This window comes from Sinocyclocheilus grahami, unplaced genomic scaffold, assembly GCF_001515645.1.
Source record: "Sinocyclocheilus grahami isolate Dianchi unplaced genomic scaffold, SAMN03320097.WGS_v1.1 scaffold476.1, whole genome shotgun sequence".
NCBI lineage: Eukaryota > Metazoa > Chordata > Actinopteri > Cypriniformes > Cyprinidae > Sinocyclocheilus > Sinocyclocheilus grahami.
In genome coordinates, this window is record NW_015505655.1 from 1260978 (window position 1) to 1288320 (window position 27343).

General features: G+C 34.5%; 1 protein-coding gene across 1 annotated transcript in view; it reads right to left on the reverse strand.

The window, feature by feature from the left end:
* Positions 1-27343, reverse strand: part of nfixb (nuclear factor I/Xb) — a 191136-nt gene that overhangs the window by 149982 nt on the left and 13811 nt on the right. Inside the window, exon 3 of the mRNA XM_016235917.1 lies at positions 16238-16321. Within this exon, the coding sequence (XP_016091403.1) occupies positions 16238-16321 (84 nt within the window). The remainder of the gene's footprint in view (positions 1-16237; positions 16322-27343) is intronic.

Here is a 27343-nt window from a genome sequence, read left to right on the forward strand (position 1 = left end):
AGATGGAACCAATGGAGCGCAAAGCCAGAGCGCGAAAATTTGCCTAGCAACACCGCAAACCCAACCCATGCCAACGCTGGCATAGCCATCCGATGCAACCCATAAATCCAGCAAACCCCTCGCAGGGGAGTCCGAAACACACACCATCACTCTTAAAAATAAAGGTCCCAAAAGGAGGTTTTCACAGCGATGCCATAAAAGAATCCTTTTTGGAAACTTGAAGTGAACAGTTCTTAAAAGAACCAGTTTTTCTTAGAACATTCTAAAGAACCTTTTTCCACTTTAACGAATGGAACATTTATTTTTCGGAGTTTAGATGGTCTCCATTGCAAACAGATCTGATTTTGCACGTATGCAATGCACAATGCAAGATTGCGATTGGTCCATCTTTATGCCAAGCCCACAAACAGCTGCTATGGGAACCCTGTCTTCCTGTTTGATGGACAGAGGCCTTCTCTATTTTCACAAAGATGGTTTTGATCAGCTGCAACCGTACGTTAGCCGACCGTACAAAACCAATATTTCGCCGATTATGTATATGCGAAATAAATTATGTAATTTGCGTTCGAGTGTGTGTCCTGTTGCCATCGCAACAGCTCAACATATCAGCAAGCACAGAGCCGCAGCGGAGCTATGGGCACTGCCAGGCTGCTGCCAAGGCCTAATCCATGCCAGGAGTGACATGAGCGAAGGGGAAGGGAGGAGGAGGACACACACACACACACTCACACTGGATATCCTCCTATTCTTTTGGCTAGAGACTCCCATGGCAATGGCAGTAGGAATCCATTCTCCATGGATACTGGGACAGCTGTGCAGATAGTAGATGAGAGCTGATTGGTTTGGGCCTTTCTGCATTAAAGCTTAAGATAAAAACTAGGTACTTTATTGTAGGCCGTCCTCTTCCGTGCCAGCACGCATTTGATCATCAGGCCGGCTTTGTGTTTCCCACCACCTAATATAGTGAACGGCAGAATAAAACAGCACTTTGACACATTTATTACATCTATTATGAACTGAAAATTTCCTCTGGTGTTTTTCTCTCTATAAACCTTGACATGCTCAATTGAAGGCTCTTTTCGTGTGTAAAAAAACAGTAAGGAAATGACTTCTGAAAACATTTCTGCATGAGTTGAGAGAGTATGTGATAAATGGCAATAACATTAGAGAGGTTATATAATGAAAAATCACATTTTCCTTGTTTTCTGGAATAAAATAGTATGTACGTACTATGTAAACATAATTTTCAGGCTATTTATTGAAACTAAGCAGCAAACATATCTAGTTTGATTGGACTTCTGATCTCAAAAACCCAAATACATTAATGACCATCAACATTTACACAGCAAAAACACCAAGTAAAACTAAATAAACTAAGTAAGGCAACATATTGAGGGGAGCAAATGTAAAAGTTTATTGTTCTAAAAAATGGGATGAACGTTTTTCCCATCACTATGTACAGTAGTATGTAGCTGCGGCACTGGACAGAAGTATGATGCATGCTATTATTCACATCGTTCAAGCCTGTATGATTTTTTTTTCTTCAGTGGAAGACAAAAGAGAACGTTTAAAAGAGTTAGCATGAATAAAAATGACAACAAAGCACCTCAAAACTACTCCATATATGAGACGTGTGCTATATTTTAAGTCTTCTGAAGTCATACGATAGATTTATTTGCCGAAAATGTTCACTTGCATCAAAGCTTTAAATCTTACTTCCATTTAAAAATGTTGTATTGAAGTTTTTCTACAAATAATGTTTTAAACATCAGTCTGTTCCTCACAGATGTATCAGATGTCTTCAGAAGACTAGGAATATACTGCACAAGTCAAAATCCAATGTTTTTTTATGTTTCACATTATGTTTATAAGTTTGTTCATGTTAAAACTGTGTACATACAATTTTATATGTAATTCAAATACATAAATCTTAAATTAAGACCCAAATATGAGCTTTATTTGGTCCATATAACTTGGTGCCAAATAAATAACTTTATTTGGCATCATGAAAGTATGGACTTTCATGATGCTGTTTATGCCAATTTTTTTTTAATTTCCAGCCTTCGTTCTCATTTGCTTTCTCTCTTTTATTTGCTTTTCACTCTGTTTTTTGAAAAAGATTCAAACATTCTGCTAAAGTCCTTTTTGGAACGACATGAGTAAATGGAAAAATTAAAAACTATGATTATGAACATAATTTAAAGGGTCTTTTGTGTAAAAAAAAAAAAAAAAACGAAGAAAATTAGCTCTGAAAACGTTTCTGCTTGAGATGAGAGAGTATGTGATAAATGGCAATAACGCTTTTTTTTTTTTTACGAGTATGAGTAAATGAGTATGACGCATAATGTAAACATACCGTATTCCGCAGAACTGCAGACTTTTTTTTCAGGCCAGTTATTGAACCTAAGCTGCAAAAAGTCTCATTTTATTGGATTTCTAATCTCAAAAACCTAAATACATAAACCACCATCAACATTTACACAGCAAAAATGCCCTTCTGGTGCTCAAACACAAAGTAAAACTTTCCATTTTGAAATTTCATATGTCATTCAAATACATTAATCTTAAATTTAGACCTGTATTTTTATTTTTTAAGTGATGGACTTTTTCTGTGTATAATGCTGTTTATGCAATTCTTTTAGTTTGACCGCCTTCATTATATATATATATATATATATATATATATATATATATATATATATATAATGGAAAAAGCACAGTTAAACCGTGAAATGAGTATGACATGGCAAAATTGTAAAAATATTCTTTTAAAGGCACAGCAGAAAAAAAAAACAATTTCATTGCAAGGAATGCAAGAGAGCATGAAAAGGGGTAATGGTAAACTAAATTACAAAGTTTTAGTGCATATAAACTCTAACCAACACTGTAAGTGCACCTCAGGGAAATAAATACAACATTTCTGAACACTGCTAATGTCTTTGTTTGTGGTCTTTTGACTGTACGGTGGGTGAACGGGAGCTTTGACAGTCGGCTAGGGGACACGGCTGACGCCCTGTGAGAATGAATAAGTAAAAGAACAGAGTGTCCCTGTGCCCGTCTGGCATTGCAACCATCCCGTCTCTGTGCCATGAAACCAGCTCGACTCAAAGCCACTGGACACCATTTGGGACACCAAACGGGAGACTCTGGTTTCACCGGCAGACTGCCTATCACATGAGCGCACAATACCGTCACGGCCCTCTGAAGCCAAAAGCAAGATCAACTTCTTGTCCTCTTCAAACGTCACTCCCGTGATCCATCTGAGAATTTCAACGCGGAACAAAATCTTTGATCAATGAACCGCAACACTACTTTATCAATAAAACAAGTGAAAATCACTTCTACATTGGAAAAAATTTAGTGTACAAACTATTTTCTCAGCAAGTAACAGCAAGGAGCACACTGAATTAAACATGACATCTACACAAGTAGAAAGACTGACAGTATTTTCTTGTACTCTCATAATCATTTTTACAGTCACGGGTCCAACAATGCAAAATGATAGAATTCATCCAAAACAATTACAAAATATACAAATTCTTGCATAATTATAATACATGCAGTTTAGTTTTATATTATACGCAGATGCTTTACAGCAAATTTATATATTTTTAAATGTATTTCATGCAGGATAATTGAAAATTAATTTATATATATATATATTCAAGATTTTTTATTTGTCACATACCAGCAGTGAAACGTAAGTCAGGTCCACTCCATGGACAGTGTAATTATTAAAGAATACAAAGAAGATTATACAAGAAAATTATATATAAATATAGGTATGGAAAAAGCAAGATAAAAAAATAAGAATAAAATAAGATGTGCAGGACAGTATACTGTAGACTTAATAAATATTAAGATGAGCAGGAATGTACAAGAGAAGAATGTGCAAGCAGGTTGTACAGGGTAGTTACATAGCAGCAATAGGGGTAAAAAAGTAAATAAATAAAATATTACAGAAATTGCTGTGTGCAAGTGACAATGTCAGTATATTAAGTGTCTTACTGATAATTAAGTGAAGTCATGTTGGTGTTAAGAGACTGAGTTTGAGTTTCGGAGCCTGATGGCCTGGGGGAAGAAGCTCCTCCTAAGTCTCTCGGTTTTTGCCATCAGGCTACGGAAGCGCTTACCAGATGGCAGCAAAAAATATTGTGGATTTGGGAGGTTGTGCTCAAAAAAGACAAAAAAAGTACCATAAAAGTATCATAAACGTAGACTATTTATTTATATATGAATTCATGAAAAAATAGAAAAGGTATTTGGAGAAGCCGTAAAAAAATAGTTGATTAAGTGAAGTCATTAACAAACTGGGCAGCAAGGCTGCCAGAAAGTCATACTGTATGGGTTTGGGATGACATTAGGGTGAGTAAATGATGACAGAATTTTCATTTTTGGCTGAACTATACCTTTAAGGGTAAAGGAGAGCGAAATGAACAGTAAATAAGGGTAGATTGTAGTCTTAGAAGCCATAAAACAATCCTGGATAGATTTTTTTTAGGTTAATGACCCAGAAACTATTTTATGCATATGCAAATTTACTGTTAGAGAGACACACGCACACACAGATTCATAAAAGTGATGCTCCACTTTGTTTTGTCCAAGTACAGTGCTGAAGGTTAATCACTGCACTCAGAACTGTTTGACTGGATGCCCCATGGCAAGAGTATCCCACAGCAATTCAAGGATTAAGATTCAAGATTTTTTCACATACATGGTTATATAGAGAACATATGACCTGCAGTGAAATGTAAGTCAGGTCCGCTCCATGGACAGTGCAATTATTAAAGAATACAAACACAAGAAAATTATATATAAATATAGGTATGGAAAAAGTAAGATAAAAAAATAAGAATAAAATAAGATGTGCAGGACAGTATACTGTAGACTTAATAAATATTAAGATGAGCAGGAATGTACAAGAGAAGAATGTGCAAGCAGGTTGTACAGGGTAGTTACATAGCAGCAATAGGGGTAAAAAAGTAAATAAATAAAATATTACAGAAATTGCTGTGTGCAAGTGACAATGTCAGTATATTAAGTGTCTTACTGATAATTAAGTGAAGTCATGTTGGTGTTAAGAGACTGAGTTTGAGTTTCGGAGCCTGATGGCCTGGGGGAAGAAGCTCCTCCTAAGTCTCTCGGTTTTTGCCATCAGGCTACGGAAGCGCTTACCAGATGGCAGCAAAATGAAAAGACAGTTACCAGGGTGGTTGGAGTCCTTGATGATTTTAACAGCTCTGCTTTTGCAGAGTTTGAGATATATATATATATATGCATATGAAAAATCAAAAAGAAATGGTGACCAATCACATCACCTGCAATTCACACATTGCCTACCTACCCAATAACTACACTCTAAAAAATGCTGGGTTGTTTCAACCCAACTTTGGGTCAAATATGGACTAACCCAACCGTTGGGTTAAATTTTTACATTAAAATTTTAACCCAAAAGTTGGATTAGTCCATATTTTACCCAAAGTTGGGTTGAAACAACCCAGCATTTTTTAGAGTGTACCTACCCAAATATATGGTAAAATTGATATGCAAAAATATCATTAAATAAATAGAATTAAATATACATAAATAATGATGAAAAAAGTACAAATTTTAGATGTATGTAACTTGTGGTATTTACTCAATATGGGTTACTTTTCTTTAAATTCAACTTTTACTAAAATTTGTCTGGTGGTCAAATTAATTAATCATTAACTAATTTAAGTCTGTTTGTTGATTTAAATTTATTGATTTATTGGGTCACCACCATTACAATACAAAATACTACTAAGACTTGTACTATGGTACAGTGTTCAGATGGTAATACCAGGGTATTAAATGATTACCATATTCACATATATATTATTATTCATATAGTATTTACATAGATTTCCAAAAAGCAATTGTTTACTCTTTTTTATATTTTTGTTGCATTGTTTGCTCTTGCACCTGAGTTGGATGCAGGGGTGCGGGAAGATGCTTTCGGTTGCGGGTGCTGTGTGTGTCCGTGTTGGGGGTGGGGGGGGTGGGGGTGCTAGCGTCACGTGTTCATGAGTATTAGGCTAATCATCCCATATAGAAAACATCACAAGTAAAATGAATCATGTTTATAAAGATAAACATGGGTTTATTATAGCCCACGTACAACTTACAAATAATGAAATGCTAAAACTGTATAAATTTAAATGAACAAACCTGGCGTTGCATTTGCAACCATGTGAAAACAGGGGGTGCTGCAGCCCCCTCAGCACCCCTACTTCCCGCGTCCCTGTTTGGATGTGCAAACTTTTGCCTTAAAAACGGTAAAATGTCCAAAAAAGCATTTTAATACTTTTTTTTCTAAATGTGATTGTGTATGTAAACAGTCACTGGTGGCTTAGAAAGGCTAAGAAATGGGTAGAATGTAACAGACAACCGGCCCCTAACGGCAGTCCCGCAGCGCTCCCTAATCCTGCGATAAAACCACTTGAGCTTTACAATTAGAAAAAGAAGGACAAGTGAACGAATGAACAAGAAAGAATTCAAGCTTAAAGACACAGTTGCATGTGAGTGAATCAGAAAGTGAAAGACAATAAAAGTGTTAAACTCTGCACTATCAAAGCACTGTGTGGATTCAGACTGAGGCTCCGTCAGATTTTAATCCTGAGAGCAGCTGTTCCAACTCATTTTCCAGGCCCAGGGAGCGAGCTAAACCGGAGCATCTAGAGCGACTCTACAGTGACTAAGTCAGGTTTGGGAGAAAGTTAAGCCCGTCATGGCTGAACGGCCTCATCCATCTCAGTCGAGATTGTTATTTGGCCGAATCTGTGCAAATATTATTCGCTACTGATTGAAGTTTTCTGAACCGAGATACAAAAGGTTTCTCCTCAGCTCTGTGAAATGCAGATCCGGTTGCCGTAAGATGTGTAACGGTCATAAAACACCCACTAGGCTTAGTGGCTGGTTAATTAAAAGTCATTTTTAAGTAGTTACAAGTTAATTGAAGTATTTAGTTTTTTCCTTTTCCTTCATTTTATAATTAAGAATTTTTATGTTTTTGAAAAAAGTCACCAAGGCTGCATTTATTTGATAAACAATACAGTAAAACAGTAATATTGTTAAATATTATTACAATGTAAAATAACTGTATTCTATTTGCATGATTCCTGTGATTGCAAAGCTGAATTTTCAGCAACGATGTTTTCTTTCAAAAACATAAAAAATCTTAATTATTCCAAACTTTTGACCAACGTTATATGTATGCATGTATGTAAAATTGTATGCAAACCATTATATCTATAACTATCAGAATAGTGTTCCTGTGGCTCAGTGGTAGAGCATTGCGTTAGCAGCGCAAAAGGTCATGGGTTCGATTCCCAGAGAACACACATACTGGTAAAAAAAATGTATAACCTGAATGCACTGTAAGTCGCTAAGCGTCTGCTAAATGCATAAATTAAATTTTTAATGACTGAGTGTGAGCTGCACATCCACCCAGACATAAAACAGGCAGGTGTGACCCTGCAGCTGTATGTGATAATCTCTCTCTCTCTCACACACACACACACACACTCTCTCTTTAATTATACAAAACACAAGTACATAATTAGATATAATTTTTGATGTCGACCCTCATTTTCGACACAAAGCAAATTAATTTAATTCAAAATTACCTTCAATGGCCAGTAAAATTTCTTTACTAAACAAGAGGAAACTCATTCAGTGGCATTATGGTCATTTAAAAAAACAAAAATGTTATTGAAAATTTCTTTAAACATTTCCCTAACAATGGCTCTAATAAGTAGCATTTTAAACTTTTAGGCAGTAACATTTATATAGGCATTTGAATAGCATTTCTCCACAGCTGTGAAATAGATGTTACTTTCTGCTTTTTTAAACAAAGTAATTTCCCTGTTTGCCATTTGTTTACATGAAATAAAGTATATTCAGATCTTGAACAACATCCACATCTGATCCACCTGATCTATAACCAGTGCATTTCTATATGCCGCATTATACACCATTCCCAAAACTCCTCACGGCACTTGTTCACTCAGAAAAAGCTTTGTTCAGTAACTCATTTAACCTTTTTATTTACATGTAATATCATTAATGACCTTCTAGGCCTGCTTTATTCACAGTCACCAAACAAGCCAAAAATGTAAATCTATTCGTCAGACACAAAGCTACGAAATTCAAGCGCAAAACTGGAGACACGCAGACCTGCTCTCTCTCCTCTCACAGCGCAAGGACTCGCCATATCCAAAACCTCCTTTACATCTATTAAAATACTGATAGAAGTACATTGAAATTGCTTCAAATTCTGTTGTGAAATATTTTTTGATTAATGCAAGAAAGAAAGATCACTATATCAGATAGATAGATAGATAGATAGTTAGATAGATAGATAAATGGACACCACATATTTAATATAAAAAACATTTATAATATAATGAATAAAAAAATTATAATTAATATTTAATACAAACCCATTTATTCTCAAATAAATTAATATTTAATCAAATAAAATAATCTTTTTTATTTTATTTTAATTAATAAAATAACTTTAGATAGATAACATAGTAAATAAATTATAAAATGTCACTTTCTCTGCTCTAAAGCCTTTAATCGAGCCAATAAAAGCTTGAAGTCATCCAGTAATATAATAATAATAAAGCATATTTGCTTTTCCAGTTGCGACTGACCCAGTGCTGTTGTTTTCTCTGGAGCAGACACAGGTATGATTCAGTGCAATACAAACAGGAAAATATGTCAATTTCAGGCCCAAGAGATAAATCTGTTGCAGTCCGCTTACTAAGAAACCGCCTACACTACACTTACAGTAATGTGCACAAATCATATCAGAGATACAGTGGCTGTGCATAAACACATATTTACACTTAAAAGAATGCTTATATATGGGCATACATTTTTAGTGTTATACAAGCACAACGTCCTTTTTAGACTCAACATGTCCATTAAATCACAGAATTATTCCTTGTTCAAACTGCACCGCTTCAGTCAATTAAGGAACACGGCTGTGCACAGTAACTATTGTATTTTAAATGGGAAACAGGCCGGCGCTTGCAGGCCCAAAGAAAAACACACGCTCCCTGGTTCTGCAAGCATGCGGTGGGGGCATGGAAGTAAAATTGTTTTAATAGAACCACTGTAAAACTCAGGAATGAATTACACATGACAAACGCAGCGCAAGCCAACTGTCGGCCATGGCAGAAATATAAACAACTGCAGAATATGACAGAGACTGCACTAACTCACGCAGGACAACTTCAGGAACAATCATGAATTAGAGCCAGCTATATCGCTGAAGACAAAGAATCTCTAGAAACCAGAGAAAAATAGCTGTCAGCCCTGTTCAACTCTGCGCTATGATGTACGATTGTGAGTTTAGAAAAAGACTCTAATGAATGAGAATTTCTCTCGGTTTCTAACATGATTGAAACAGCGAATCTGAAAAAAGCACCAGTTTTGAAAGCTGTTGTGTTTCTCAGTAAAAACCGTTTGTCAGAGTTTGTATGTAATTGTGTATACACACACACACACACACACACATTATATATATATAACTGAATAGATTAAAAAAAATTTAAATAATGCCATTTGATTGCATGACAAACTCTCTTGGATGTACATTACTTTTTATATACATAGATACATTCAAGTATTAAAATAATCAAATATAATATATCTTTTGTAAAGTTTGATATATTAATAAAATGTATGGCAAACGTTTTCATACTAGAGTAAAATGGACCCTAAAACAGTTAACTGCACCACATGATGTGGCAAAACCCACATGTATATGCAGAAATGATTTACTCTGTAAAATGATGATTTTAAAATAATAATACTCAAAAATGCATAAAAACATTGCAGTGCTGCTGAACATAAAACTACATAAACTAATAAACTACAATAAATTACTGCAAATAATTTCCCATGAAAAGTATTTGAACACGAATTAGCAATGTTAGGCATAAATCTGTCACTCTTATACGTTTGTAAACCTTTCAAGAAACTATAACTTAAGTATAAACAATACAGAAGCTTTCAGATTTGCATTAGAAATCATACAGATTTCACACCAGATGCATTTAAACCGAGTCACAACAACCCCAAAAATGTCTCCAGCTGTATTTCACGAAAGCATTCATTTAATGCATTTTTAAAGAAATGCATTTGTCAAAGTTCGCAAGTAAAACAAAATAAACCAATAAACGCACAGACGAACATACGTGAGTTCAGATCAGAAAAAGCTGCTAAACTGGTATTTTGGGGCAATGCTTGCGACCTTTGACATTTCCAAAAAATAAAAAATACAAATAAAAAAAAAATCAAGTTCAAAACAGCAACAGCGTCAAACACTGGACTTTCCAAAGCCCGCGCGCGTCTTACAATCTCTCCAAGTTATGCAGAGTGGGACGAAGCGAAAAAACGACACGAAGCGCTAAACTCGCAGTCTAGCTATACATATCCACTCCTCCTCCTCCTCGGCGCTCCTTTTATATTAAATAGATTTCCATCGAAGCGCCATTTTCTGCCCAAACCCTGCGCACTGAAAGCGCGTAAAGAAGGTCAGCTGGAGACGTGCCACCAAACGCGCTCTCTCGCGCAACACAAACAGTCCCGCGGTCGAGGGGAGCAGCTGACAGACGCGTACGCTAATCAATCAAGCAGAAGAATAAGGAACGCTTTACCTGTGTGAGGCAGTATGGAGAGTACATGCTTATATGTGAGATGCGTTACTGAAGCGGGATGGAAGTGGCATTGCCGTCCCGCTCTCGCTCACTGCACGCTGCTGTAACTCCGCCTAAAACGGCTGAAAGTGAAAGCTTGCATAAAGTTTTGCGAAGGGAAAAACTTGCTCTCCCTCCCTCTTCCCCCGCGTCTCTCTCTCTCTCTCTCTCTCTCTTTCTCTCTCTCTCTCTCTCAGTGAACAAGCGTCTTATGAGTCTGACGGATATGCGTCTCAATAATGAGTGTAAATGCGTGAGACCATACGTGAACTCTAGTTAGGTAAGATTACTACAGCGTGGTAAAGTAGGGTCAAATGTGCCTCGTATGGAAACTTCTCCATTATTCTGGCCAGAAGTCAAAAATATGCCTGAATCAACCTAACTACATTAGGTTAAACCAAAAAAGAGTCATTTTAGGATGATACATTTTCACTTTTTACCCTATGCAATGCTTAACAGATCATAGTTGCAATGTCCTGAAACTAAATATACAGTATATTTGAAATATGCAATATTCAAATATGAATAGACATACTTTGTCAAGCATGTTTGACATGTTCATGTCATTTCTAGCATGTCTTCAATGTAAATTAAATCAACGATTTTAAGCATTACATATCAATATTATATATATAATGCTGTAATGTAATGTGCAAGTGTTAAATCAACTATTTTGATTTGAAATGTCCCTTAAAAATGCCTAGTGATCCTAGTCAGTTGATTTGGTGATATTAAATCATACCTTTGATTTTAGGAATTAATTGAATTATAGTTAATAGTTAATTTAGTTATAGTTAATTATTAATTAATCAATTATAATTTTATATATATATATATATATAAAATAAAAAAAATGAAACAAATAAAATAGATTAAAAATAGGTCAAACTTATGTCTAAGAATCAAAAGCTTTCAAATAAATAAGTAAATAGGATTGTTTTTTTTCCCCTTTACCTTTCTTTACAAAAATTCAATACTAAACTGCTGTATATTTATGTATCTTGATTAATGTTTTCAAATGTGAATATGAATATCTTAAGCGTTTATGGCATGCTTGAACAAAGGAAGGCGTTTTTAATAAATAATTAATAAGGTTGAATAGAGGAATGAATAAAGAAATATTTTTGCAATGGCATGCAGACATACTTTATAAACACAAACTTTATGTGCACTTACTAATAAGCAAATTAAGTTTTAAAAAAAAAAGTAAAAATGCTTTTGTGTGTGTGTTTGCCTCAAAAAGTTACATTTAATGTAAGTTATAAAATAGTAAATATATAGCCTATAATTGTCTGTAGCTGCATTGTATTCAGTGTTGCATTAGCTGTTAAAGACGTGCAGAAAATCACCTGGACTACAACACGCGCACATGTAGTGATAGCAGCGGCTGTCCTTTTCCAAACTTCTAAATGAATATGCCTTGCAAAAACATGAAAGCAGTGAACATTAAGGCAAGAGCAAGCAGCGAGTGGAGGTATAAAGTTTTGGAGCGCGTCCCTGGGTGGGGATTTTTGGTGGGGGTGAAGTCATTGAGCAGAACCGGAGCTGAAGGCTGGATGTGCCACCGGAGGCCTGGAGATTTATGAGGCCCTGCTGCCTGTGCAGTTCCACCGCAAGCCACTGCAGGGGAAACAAAGAGAGAGCCGGCACTGTGTGGCCAATTACAGCCCTCTGCCAAGGGATCCATGGAGCGACGGAGAGCTGGAGATGGAGGGAGAGTGAAGCGAGAGGAATACGCTCTGTGCCGCTTCACGACGACCACACAGGAAACGCATACCTGCGTGAATCATCAGCGCTTCTCACCAGTTACCTTATGTGACCTTTGACCTGGCATGTGTCTAAGGGTGGTTCACAAATAACACGTCCTTAAGCGCTTAAACTCAACATTTTAGCTTCAGATTTATCTATTTATAGAAGGGAAATGTTCACTTACAGTAAACGGTCCTGCAGGGTCACATATGAATATTTAAAAGTATAATATTCAAAATGTATATAAAATGTATAAATGGAAAAAAAAAGAAATAGATAGCACATTATAAATTAGTTAATGCATTATGTATAATGAACTAACAATGAGCAATTCACTTGTTAAAGTATTTATTAATCAGATATTAATTGAGTTGAAATTGATAGATTTATAAAAGGGACATTTAGACTTCTAGTTTTCACAATTTTTGAAATCCCCTTTTATTATTATTATTAATAATTAAAATATTTATTTGTATTATTATTATTGTTTTTCACAGTTCAAGTAAATGGTCCAGTGGTGTTACAAATGAATACTTTAAAGCACAAATATTCAAAATATACATGCATACATTTTATATAAACAGTGATTTTTTTGCATTTTGGTTTTTGTTAGTCATATATATTTTTTACTAGTTTACACTATGTTTTTAAATCACCTTTTAACTTTTAAAACAATGTATGAATTTATTTATTTATTTGAAGTTCACTTAAATGGTCCTGTGGTGTTTTACAAATATTACAAATATTAAATTAAAAAAAATTTAAAAATGTTGTTTTACAAATATTACAAATTTACATAAAATTAAAAAATAATGTAAATAAAAATATGAAATAGATAACATTAACGTTATTCATGTTAGTTAATAAAAATACAATTGTTCAATTTTAGTTCACGTCAGCTTAAATCCATTAAATAGTGTTAACAGAGCAACTTTTCATTTTAGTAATGTGTTAGTAACTGTTGAAATTAATGTTATGCTTTAGAATTATTTTATTTTTCATTGGTAGTTCATGTTAACTAATAACAATGCTAGCAAATGGAACCTTACTGTAAATTAGCATGAAATATATAAAACTATGTACAATAAGTAATATGTAAAATAGTTTAAGATGCAGCACAGTACACATTGCAGGACAAATTTCATGTCAGCTACCCATTGACACCTTGTGTTAAAAATCAATGTTGGTCTTTTTGGAAATAGTAAACTGAAAGTGCATGAAAGCAGGTGGATTTAAAATGAAGGGAATTTCCTAGTCTTTTCCACCCCGAGATTTGTAGAGAACTGATTTGTAACAAACTGCCACAAAACCAGTTCAAAGGCCTGCAGTGGTGAGAGGAGAGGAGGTTTCTCCAAACCAAAGGAACGTCATTCACAATGTGATAACTCATGTACCACCTCTCAATGTGCCCCACAGTTAATGGTTTGAGTGGGTACAAGACTGCTAAACTAGCACATGACAGAACCACACGCTAGCAGTAAATCAACAGCTGCTGGATAGCTTTTACACAGAGCATTAGATCTAGATTTACATTTACTTGTTTTTAAGAGCAGTAGTATGTAACACTGCAAAAGGTTGGAAAATTTCCAAAAACTTTCCCAAAAAATTACATAATTTTACTAAAGTTTCCAAAAACAAATTCTGGAAATTTTCCACCTTTTGCAAACCTAGTTGTATGCCTGGATATCAAACCCATGACCTTTATTTGCTTTACCAGTTGAGCTACAAAATCAAAACAGTAAAATTGCAAGTGAAAGCTTGAAGGTTTATATATTGCGTGCTTATTTTTGTTCTCAAGTTCAAGTTCAGTGGTTCTCAACTGATTTTAAAGGCACAGATGTCAACAACAAAATACATACTGTATGGGTCAAAAGTTTGGAATAATACAGATTTTTTAAAGTCTATTATGCTCACCAAACCTGCATTTATTTGATCAAAAAATACAGTAAAAATTGTTAAATATTATTTTATTTTAAAACAATGGTTTCTATTTGAATATATTTTAAGATGTAATTTATTCCTGTGATGCAGCGCTGAATTTTCAGTGTCACATGATCTTTCAGAAATCATTCTGATATGCTGATTTTGATGCTCATTTCTTAATATTTCAACATTGAAAACAGCTGTGCTGCTTCATATTTTTTGTGACAACTGTGAGACACTACTATTGAAAATGTTGGGGCAAGTAACATTTAAATGAATGAATGAATGAAGTTTTATTCAACAAGGATGCATTAATTTGATCAAGTTTCATGTAAAGACATTTATAATGTAACAAAAGATTTCTATTTCAAATAAATGCTGTTCTTTTGAAGTTTCTACTCATCAAAGAATCCTGAAAAAAAAGCATAAATAATGTAAACATTTATAATAAGAAGAACCATTATTTATAATTGAGCACCAATAATAATTGATCACATTTATAATGTAACAAAAGATTTCTATTTCAAATAAATGCTGTTCTTTTGAAGTTTCTACTCATCAAAGAATCCTGAAAAAAAGCATAAATAATGTAAACATTTATAATAAGAAGAACCATTATTTATAATTGAGCACCAATAATAATTGATAAAAATTGAGCATCAGATCAGCATATTAGAATGATTTCTGAAGGATCATGTGACACTGAAGACTGGAGTAATGATGCTGAAAATTCAGCTTTGCAGCACAGAAATAAATTACATTTTAAAATGTATTCACATAGAAATTAGTTGTTTGAAATACTACTTTTACTGTATTTTAAAATGTGCAACAATTGCACAAAAGAAAGAGACTTCTTTCAAACTTTGACCAGCAGTATATGGGAAAGGTTTTCTCATCCATAACGTTGCTATCTGCATGCATGATTATATGGTTAGTTGCATTTTATTATTTGCATTTAGCATATTTTTTTTTCTCTGCTGTTCTATTTTTGGGTCAAAATGGTTGAGAACCACTGATTTGGTATGAGGTTCATAACCTAAATACTAATTCATCAACAAGACATCATGACACAACGTTTAGCAGTCGTTTTGGTGTCAGCAATGAACTGCTGCTGGTTTCTCCACAAAATAAAAATAGAAAAGCATACTGCTATAAAAATCAGCACGAAATACAGCCAGGCCCTCCTTTTCCTCTAAATGATCTCAACAGATGATATAGTCTGACACATTCCTGATATTCAACACAGCTATATTTTACACCTCAGCCCCTTCTGTACTTTCAGCCAATCGCGTTTCATAATTTTCCCTCCATTTCTGCGACAGCCTGCTCCCAGAGACGCCGGAGCAATCCAGATTTTTTTCTCCCAAAAAACGTTTGCAAAAGCGATCCGCTGGAAACGAGGACTAGAAAAGCGGCTCCCAGCTCATTAACAGACTCCCCTTCCCATCTTTCCATCTCTCCGTCCCGCCCTTCTGTTTTTATGACCGTTTTATTTCACTCCCATCACTGTAAATCCAGCGCACTCGCTGGGTGGAATTTTAAAAGCTGCACTTCTCCCTGCTTCGCAGTATTTTTTCTTCTCTTCCTTGCAGTCCTGCCCTCATGTATACTTCTCATTTTATAGAAGTATGCACGTTATAATTTCCCACAAGAAAACAGTGCTCCAGTGGAGTTATGAGACTCACCTTCTGCACAGTTTTTTTCTGTTTCACTGCATGTGCAGATGTGCATATGGAAATAAAAATCACGATTATATATTTTGCAGTGACTTTTTGGACTACATAACATCAATAACAATGCTAAAGGAGTAATGGAGTAATAAGCAGACATACCCTGTAGGAATCGGACACTACGAAGCACTCTGGTATCCCAGGACCTCTGGACAGGTCTTCATTCACCAGAAACGGTTCGGTGGCCTGAAATATAATCAATAACAGTCATCAGCATTAGAATCACAATGCTTTGGCTACTTTTTACCATTCGTTCTTACTTCTTGGCAACTATTTTAGCAGGGTTGCTATATGGTTCTTTGGAGGATAAGTAATCACACAAATATTTCAAAAATACAACTCATCTTGCACCATTTTTATATTATGTTTATACATTTTGAATAAATGTATATAAATCTGCATGTAAATATAAATATTTAAAATAATGAATAAAATATTTATACATTTCAAGTACATAAACATACAATTATATATATATATATATATATATAATATTTAAAAATGTATATATACATAAATATAATAATAATATGTGACCCTGGAGCACAAAACCAGTCTTAAGTCGCTGGGGTATATTTGTAGCAATAGCCAAAAATACATTGTAAAAAAAAATTCCATAAAATTTACGGTAAAAAAACGGCAACTGTGGTAGCAACGTTTTAGGCTTTACAGTTTTAACTTAAATTTACAGTTAAATACCGTAATTTCATTAACTGAAATAATGTCAATATACCAACCTATTGAAGTACTGAAATCTGTTTTGTACCTTTGTAATTCACTGATAATAATAACATATGTAGCAGGTGTACAGTGTCATTCACACAAACACTAAACACCATCATGGTAACACACATGAAACTGAAATAATGCAATAAACATTCATTTAACAACATTAGGTGTAACATACAACCCTAATATACAAAACTGATAAGAAAAAAACTAAGAATAAACATAGTTATTTCAACAAAAAAACTATAACAAATTTGACATGTAACGCAAGGAATTCTGGGAATGTCAGTTCGGTTATTCCCTGTAAATTATACGGTCTTTTTCACTTCCAAAAACGGTATACTACCGTAAAATTACATGTAATGTCCAATACAGTTTTTCACCGTATATAGTAGGGGAATTTACCATAAACCATTTAACAGGTTTTTACTGTAGCATTTTTACAGTCTTTTACCGTTAAATTCACGTCATTTTTTACAGTGTATGGGTCAAAATTATAAATTTTTCTTTTATGCCAAAAATAATTAGGATTATTAAGTAAAGATCATGTTCCATGAAGATATTTTGTTAATTTCCCACTGTAAATATATTAAAACTTAACTTTTGATTAGTAATATGCATTGCTAAGAACTTAATTTGGACAACTTTAAAGGCGATTTTCTCAATATTTAGATTTTTTTGCACCCTCAGATTCCAGATTTTCAAATAGCTGTATCTCGGCCAAATATTGTCCTGTCCTAACAAACCATACATCAATGGAAAGCTTATTTATTCAGCGTTCAGATGCTGTGTAAATCTCAATTTTGAAAAATTGACACAATTGACTGGTTTTGTTGTCCAGGGTCACAAATATAATATTAATGCTAATATATACAGATGAGATAATGGTTAATATAAGATGAAATAATGGTTCTTAAATATCTATTCTAATAATCACACAAATATTTCAAAAAATACAACTCATACTGCACCATGTATGTTATATGTTTATACATTTTGTATTTTTAAAAAATGTATATTTAAATGTAAATATTTAAAAAATAATGAATAAAATATTTATACATGTAAAGTACATAAATATACAATTATTAATTCTTTATTTAAAAAACGAAATATAAACTAATACAAGTATAACATATAATATTAATACTAATATATCCATACATAAACATACAATTCTGAATTATTTATATATTTAATTTAAATATAATTTTAAAATAATACATAATATTTAAGATATTATTTTATTATATACAGCTATACATTTATTATAAAGACAACTCATCCCTCACCTATTTTATATATTTTTTATGATCTATTTACATTTATTTTATATATAAATACACATAAACATAAATATTTCAAAAAATATAGACCAGGATATCATAGACACTTGAAGGTGGACACTTAAACCAGTAAGAATGAAAGAGCTTAGCAACCATCTCGGCGGTGAATTTTGCACAGGCAAACACCACACTTCAGAGAGAGTCAAATCTGTTCTGAAAGTTGTGACTGAACACATCACAGCTTGTCCAAACTTTGTGTCGGCCGTGTGCTGTGCTGGACTCATGCGGCCTGTAATCTTAAACTCAATGCAGCTCTGCATGCTGCGCACAGTCAGACCAGACTCTCCAAACTGCTTCCCGTTCACACCTCCTGACTTCCCAGTATATATCCGTGACTTATTCAGCACAAACCTCTCACACAGCGACTCTTTCTCCTGACACGACCGCCAAGGTGGTTTGTTTTTTTCTCAGAGTGTGGTGTCCATTCATCCCAGTTCATTTGTATGCTGGGAGCCGCGCTGACTGGGTGTGCGGAGCTGAATAAGACCCCATTCCAGTTTATCCATTAGTACGACGATGTTAAATCACACAGTAAAACCAAGGGCAAAAGCAAAGTCTGTTCACACAGCGGCATTATGGGGCAAGAAGTCTGTACCAGTTGATTTTAAGTAAAAGTGATTAACTAGTACACAAAGAGCCAGACTGAAAGATCTATTACTCACAGGTTGATCTTAATGAGACTAATGAGATCTCAGTTATTTCTATATGAAGTATTAGATTTGTCTTGGATGTTTCTCGTAAAATTCCTTTGAAAGCATACGCAAATGAGACTCACACTGATAATCAGTAAAAACACAGAGGTATAAACTGAATGTGGATAGCAGCTCAGATCATCTGACTGCAGATTTCAATTTGAGTAAATCCAAGCACAGTTCCAGACACTGATCTCATTCACGAACAAATCATGATTCATCAATAACTTTTGACTATTATTTATTCTAAATCCGTGGTGGAAAAAAATGTAGAAACAACTGAAACCAAATGTACGCAAAAATCCTACTTTGGGTGGCCTTATAAACATGTTAAGATGACATTTTTTACATAAATATTTCATCTTAAATATTTTTAATATTTTTAATATCTCAAATGTTTTTACTATAGTGAGTGCTTCTAATTATAATAATAATAATTATTATAGACAACAGTGAGTACTTCAGCCCAAAAGGTTCTCATTTTATATATAAAGAAATAAATATTAATTATTGCAAATATGAATTTATTGAAAAGATCTGATATTATTTTCGATTTTTTTATCAAATGAAACTTATCTCGACCTCTGAAGAAACCTCCAGTTTCTCAGACAAGGATAATTCCTGTTGTCCTTAATAAAAATATATATACTGTATTTTAATGCAGTTGAGATTGGAGCAAACTCTGCTGCACACTTTCCCTGGATTAAACATGTCTCCAAAATGCACTCCTATAAAAATACATGCAGTACTAAAGCAAAAATACAACAGCATAATCAGGACTAGGATATAATTCTGATGAACTGGTGTTTACTTTCAGAATGAATAAAAACAGAAGCTTAAATGGCTGAATGGACTAGATTTTTAAATGTGAGTGATGCTTGGCAGTTTGAATTGTTTTTAATATCAAAATCTTACAGGGATATTTGACAGGTGATGGTAGCCCTTGACCTCAATAGTATTTTTTCCCCATATATGAAAATCAATGGCTACCGCCAACTGTTTTGTTACCCACATTCTTTAAAATATCTTCTTTTGTATTCAACAGAAGAAAGAAACTCATACGGGTTTGGATCAACTTGAGGGTGAGTAAATTATGACAGAATTTTCATTTTTGGGTGAACTCTTCCTTTAACTGTCTCTCTTAAACAGTGATGAAATTAAAGCTGCAGTCCAAAAGTTTTGCCTCTTTGTCACCATCTCTGTTCGAAACCTGCAATTGCAGTTATTTGCAGATTGATCTTCTTTACATGGGTTGTGCATCCGCACGGCTACTCAGCGTGCATGAATCTAATGTTTTGAGCTGTATATGTGTGCTGTCAGTCAACGCACCAGTGTGGATATTTACTGTACTTCACAATTACAGATACTACGTCTTTGAAGTATGTCCGAAATAAGAAGTTTCACCGGAAAATGTCATCTGATCAGGTAAGTAACATGGTGATTTAATCTCTTATTTTTTATTTGCCAGTAATGATAATTTAATAAGAATTATTATGAATTTTGGTAAGAAATGTAATTAACTGACATGAAAATAATGTAACAATGCAAAACGGGAAAAAATATATATCGCTGTACACGATTTCATTTATTTTGCTAAAGTCATCCACGCCCTCTCTAAAACCACCAAAAACACGTCAGCAAATCAGAATGCGCAAAATGAGTCAGAAGCAGAGAGAGTGTTCTGATTGGTTGGTCTTCTTGTTAACCCGCAGAAGCTCCCGATTCTTTAGTTCTGTTAGGCCTGGGACACACTAGACGATTTTCAAATATTTACCAATTTTAAAACCATGGGAGACCATAGACATGAAGATGGTTTCAACCGATTTTTAGCCTTATAATCCATTGAACGTGCACACTAGATGATTCACCCAGACCCCACACTAGGAACGATTTCACGGTGACATGAGAACTCACGGATCAAACATGATTAGAGAAGAAAAACACACAGAGGACAGTCAACATCATCAGCTGGCTCTCCTGGAGCGCGTTCTGTTGTACAGTGAAAAACAAAATAGAAAAAAAAGAATATGGGTGATGTTCTTTTTCAGTACTCTACTTTCATGGCATGTTTGTGGCTGGCCAAGCTTCAACTATAGAAGCATGCAACATCCGGTAGGTGATGCTTGCCAGCTTTACAGAAACAGGTGTGATTTCTCATGCTTCTGAAAAAGTGAAATGAGACCTATGCATGTTTTGGTGAGGTTCATGCTTACACGTTCATATAACCTTTAACTTCACAACAACAACAACCCCAAATAAAACCATTCACGATATCCCTCTTTACATCCTAATTCATGTGCTCACAGATAAGAAAAACTGACAGTCGACAGGACTTCTACATAACTGTTAATGCTCTACAAACCCAGGTAACACAGCAGACACATCAAAGCGGAGCGAGGGAGGGAGGGGGATTTGTTTTTTAAAAGCGGCGAGGGGGGAAATATATGAAAGCAGAAATGTATGCCGTGTGAACGCTTGCCAGGGCCACTTCAGGGAGAAATGCTGGAAAAAATGTGATATTTCATACCTCCATCTCTTGAGGAGCCGGAGAGAACGAAATGAGTGCAGAACAGGAGTAATAATGAAGCCAGGGAGGAGGGTGGGCTGTCAGATTGCTTATTGTTTGTTTTCGGAGCTGTTTGGGCACTAAACATTGATTCTGTCAGCACAGGAACTGCAAGCCAGAGTCGTGTCAGATTATGGGCTATTATACAGGATGAATCATTATTTTACTTCATTAAATACAAAATATAAGATATTTCAAGTTTTTAATTAAATGGCTTGTTAGCGTTAGTGGGAAAACTAAGGCAGGGGAGTGACATTAAAAATAATTTTCATTGTTTTAAGACAAAACATGCTACCACGATGCTGTGTGTGGTTGCCAGGGTGTTGCTAAGGTGTTCCTTGTTTTCTCATCTTTTGCTAGGAATCATTCATGACTGTTATACGACAAAGTTGAATACTTATGTTTAGAGGTTAGTCCCTGCTGGTAGATGTCGTAACTACACCATCTGGACACAAGAAGCACATTTCTCCATTGACGGCTATTTAAAATCAGCCCAGTATTCAAGTATTTCCTTTCCTGCAAAGGTTTTGAATCAATGCGGTGATTCCCCTGTTGCTGAATCAGTGCCACAGCAAAAAATAAATAAATACAAAATAAAAAGTGAGTTTATTACCCATTTTTAATGCAAAGCAATAAAAGACCAAATAATATGCAATGTCTTTCTGTTGTTTTTACATGCTCGCAGAATAAAAACAACATAGCCTACAATGTGACCAGTAGAGACTGATTCACAAACAAATCACTCTTATGAGCCAGTTTTTTTTTTATCAAAACATACATACATATGATTAATGTAATCCGATTCATGAACAAATTACATATGTAATCCAGTTCTTTTCAGTGAATCAAAAACAGATAAGCTAGTCAGGGCAGTTTGATTCCCGAACAAATGACTCATATGAGCTGGTTCTTTTTAAAGTGAATCCAAATCCATTAGAGCGAACAGTGTAGTCTGATTCTTGAGTAAATGACTAATTTGAACTGGTTCTTTTTAGCAAATCAAAATGATAAAAGACGACCAATGCAGTTTTACTCTTAAACATATGACTCGTATTAACCAGATATTTTTTCTGAATAAAAAACAAATTACTTGTATGTGTCTGTTCTTTTTAGTGAATCAAAAATATACAGCATGGCCAGTGTAGTCCAATTCTCAAGCAAATGACTCATATGATCAGGTTCTTTTTAGTGAATCCAAACAAAGCACAAACAGTGTAGTCTGATTCTCGAACAAATCACTTTTATTTATTAGTGAATAAAAAAAAAACATAGGAGCGAACAGTGGAGTACCATTCCTGAACAAATGACTCCTATGAGCCTGTTCTTTTTAGTGAATCAAAAACAAAGTGCGACCATGCAGTCCGATTATCAAACAAATTACTTATATGAACTGCTTATTTTTAGTGAATCCCAAACAAATTAATAATATGAGTTGGTGCGTTTTAGTAACCTATATCAAAAACATACAAAATGACCAGTGTAGTTTGATTGCCGGACAAATGGCTCTTAAAAATCGGTTCTTATAGTAATGAATTAAAAAAATAATAATAATTAGCTACTGGTTTGACTTAAGGCCCGTTCACACCAAGCACGATAACTATAAAGATAACGATAAAGATATAGTTCTAAAAATCGTTCTCAATATTAAAAAACTGCAAGCCAGAGTCGTGTCAGATTATGGGCTATTATACAGGATGAATCATTATTTTACTTCATTAAATACAAAATATAAGATATTTCAAGTTTTTAATTAAATGGCTTGTTAGCGTTAGTGGGAAAACTAAGGCAGGGGAGTGACATTAAAAATAATTTTCATTGTTTTAAGACAAAACATGCTACCACGATGCTGTGTGTGGTTGCCAGGGTGTTGCTAAGGTGTTCCTTGTTTTCTCATCTTTTGCTAGGAATCATTCATGACTGTTACACGACAAAGTTGAATACTTATGTTTAGAGGTTAGTCCCTGCTGGTAGATGTCGTAACTACACCATCTGGACACAAGAAGCACATTTCTCCATTGACGGCTATTTAAAATCAGCCCAGTATTCAAGTATTTCCTTTCCTGCAAAGGTTTTGAATCAATGCGGTGATTCCCCTGTTGCTGAATCAGTGCCACAGCAAAAAATAAATAAATACAAAATAAAAAGTGAGTTTATTACCCATTTTTAATGCAAAGCAATAAAAGACCAAATAATATGCAATGTCTTTCTGTTGTTTTTACATGCTCGCAGAATAAAAACAACATAGCCTACAATGTGACCAGTAGAGACTGATTCACAAACAAATCACTCTTATGAGCCAGTTTTTTTTTTATCAAAACATACATACATATGATTAATGTAATCCGATTCATGAACAAATTACATATGTAATCCAGTTCTTTTCAGTGAATCAAAAACAGATAAGCTAGTCAGGGCAGTTTGATTCCCGAACAAATGACTCATATGAGCTGGTTCTTTTTAAAGTGAATCCAAATCCATTAGAGCGAACAGTGTAGTCTGATTCTTGAGTAAATGACTAATTTGAACTGGTTCTTTTTAGCAAATCAAAATGATAAAAGACGACCAATGCAGTTTTACTCTTAAACATATGACTCGTATTAACCAGATATTTTTTCTGAATAAAAAACAAATTACTTGTATGTGTCTGTTCTTTTTAGTGAATCAAAAATATACAGCATGGCCAGTGTAGTCCAATTCTCAAGCAAATGACTCATATGATCAGGTTCTTTTTAGTGAATCCAAACAAAGCACAAACAGTGTAGTCTGATTCTCGAACAAATCACTTTTATGAGCTGGTTCTTTTTTAGTGAATAAAAAAAAAACATAGGAGCGAACAGTGGAGTACCATTCCTGAACAAATGACTCCTATGAGCCTGTTCTTTTTAGTGAATCAAAAACAAAGTGCGACCATGCAGTCCGATTATCAAACAAATTACTTATATGAACTGCTTATTTTTAGTGAATCCCAAACAAATTAATAATATGAGTTGGTGCGTTTTAGTAACCTATATCAAAAACATACAAAATGACCAGTGTAGTTTGATTGCCGGACAAATGGCTCTTAAAAATCGGTTCTTATAGTAATGAATTTAAAAAATAATAATAATTAGCTACTGGTTTGACTTAAGGCCCGTTCACACCAAGCACGATAACTATAAAGATAACGATAAAGATATAGTTCTAAAAATCGTTCTCAATATTAAAAAATAGCATAGTTCACACCACAACTATAACGATAACGATACAGAGGAACAATATCGTTGTGATCACTTTCAAAACGATTTTTTCCCAGCTGATGAACGATAAAACACTGACATCAGAATCCATCCTGCTGTAACGAGCTCAAGAATTTAAAGTGGCAGACAAGCGTGCGCTTAGAATAAACAAACGATATCGTTCGCTGGTGTGGACGCTAATATCGTTATCTTTATAGTTATCGTTCTTGGAGTGAACGGGGCTTTAGTCTAATGAATACTTCACTGAACTCTCAGAACGGTTACTATATTTGACTTGATTTTTATATATATTTATATGCATGCAAACCGAAGATCAGAATGTTACCAGATACCTTTGTCCAGATTTAGACCTTTTTTTCATATTTAATGAAAATGCTATATAATATCAGATTAATGCATAGCTCTAGCAGCTCATAGACATGCAGTTATGACAATGAACTGATGTGCATGACAACATACTGATAACCAGAGTTTCATTAACATCACATCATTGATTTGCAATAGAAGAAAAAGCTAAAGCCAACAGCCAATTAATCAAGGACATCTGTGTCAAATGACTTGTTCATAATGTTGCTTGGTCATAAGATCAAGTCCAGTTGACAGGGGAACTAACAGCACTCCAACACAGCGAGCACTAACACATGGCACACATGCTTTTCAGTTTGAGTCTTGGAAATAAATTAAGGCACACACAAATATCTTACATATTTAATGTCAAATAAATGTATAATAACTGCTACGCTAACATCAATACCTCTTCTCACTCAAACAAATCAAACACTGACTACAAAATAATGGATTCAATTATATATTCTGCAGCTACGTCGTCCAAGCTTGCATGAAACCTTTTTGGTAAACAAACTATAGGATGCATTGTTTGTTATCATAAAACTGTTCTTCGTTTCAACGGTCATCAAAGTCACTTCCAGATGCATTTCTCTTTAAGCATCTATTTATTTGACAGAGGCCTGCTGTAGCTGCAATGCAACTAGCTGTCAACTCTTCTAACTATCTAGCTTCGTATCTTTGATTGTTGTTTGGAAGCTTAATTAAATTTGTTTTTTAAGCGAAGACGTTAATCCCATGTGGAGTCAGCTTTGAATAGATTCCCTCGTTTCTTTCTGCAGTGGCCTATTTGGGAGCGTTCCATTTAAGAGAGCGGATAAACAAATAATTATCCACATTAATGTGCTGATATTCAGGCCCATCTGGAAATCATCAACAAGTACAAGCCTTGCGTCAGTCATGCAATCAAATATAATCTGGATTCCGATGCCGGTCAAAGTGGAGGAGAACTGAAAACTGTGTGTGCAGCGAGTTGAAAATAAAGAAGGCCGATGCATAAATTAGCTGAACATTTAGACTCTGAAATGAGGACACCTGTGTAATGTGCTTTAGTTGACTGCCAATAGCTTGATGTCTCCTCAGATCGGCTTATTGTGGCCTGTCTGGTGAGAAGTAAAAATCAAGCTATCTGAGGTTAGAGTCGAGCTAAATCTGAGCAGATGTTCTTGCATGAAGATCCCAAAATTCGGCCAAAATGATATTCAAATGCAAGTTCCTTGTGTTCTTTAGTTTTGAAATAGCTGCACGTGTCATTGGCATATACTGTAAAAAGCTGTTGAATCTGGCCTGCATATTTCCTCTTCAATGTCCTATAAATAAAATGCTAAAAATTCAAAGAAATGGCTGCATGTGTACTTTATACATGGCCCACCTCATACAGCGAACATACAGTGTTATTTAACCCTTCTGCTGTGCTTAATTTGGGGTTACCAGTCAAAAATGATGGGACTTTAAAAATTGCTTGTAAATCTCTCATTATGCTGTATTATCACCAAATCTTGGATTCTATCTTTTTGTCAACTTGTTTTCTTTCAATTAGCACAGCTTTTGTATTTCTTTTTGGAACCAATTGCTCATAGGCCTCATTGATCTGAGCTCATGCACCTCAGTTTTTAAGTGAAAAAAGCACTATTTGTGAATCATTTTGGAAATGTTCACTCAAAAATGGAGGTGCATGAGCTCAGATCAATGAGGCCTACAATCGGTTAGTTCCAAAATGAAGCACACGCCAAGACCAAATCCAATATTTGGTAATAATATAGCATAATGAGAGATTTACATGCAAATTTACAACACAAGTGGTTATGACCCTGGAGCACAAAAGAGTCTTAAGCCGCTGGGGTATATTTGTAGCAATAGCCAAAAATACATTGTATGGGTCAAAATTTAGATTTTTCTTTTATGCCAAAAATCATTAGGACATTAAGTAAAGATCATGTTCCATAAAGATATTTTGTAAATTTCCTACTGTAAATATATCAAAACTTATTTTTTGATTAGTAATATGCATTGCTAAGAACTTCATTTGGACAACTTTAAAGGCGATTTTCTCAATATTTTGATTTTTTTTTGTACCCTCAGATTCCAGATTTTCAAATAGCTGTATCTCGGCCAAATATTGTCCTATTATAACAAGCTTATTTATTCAGCTTTCAGATGATGCATAAATCTCAATTTCGAAAAATTTACCCTTATGACTGGTTTTGTAGTCCAGGGTCTCACACACACACACACACACACACACACGCGTACATACATACATACATACACACATACACTCAGATACATATATA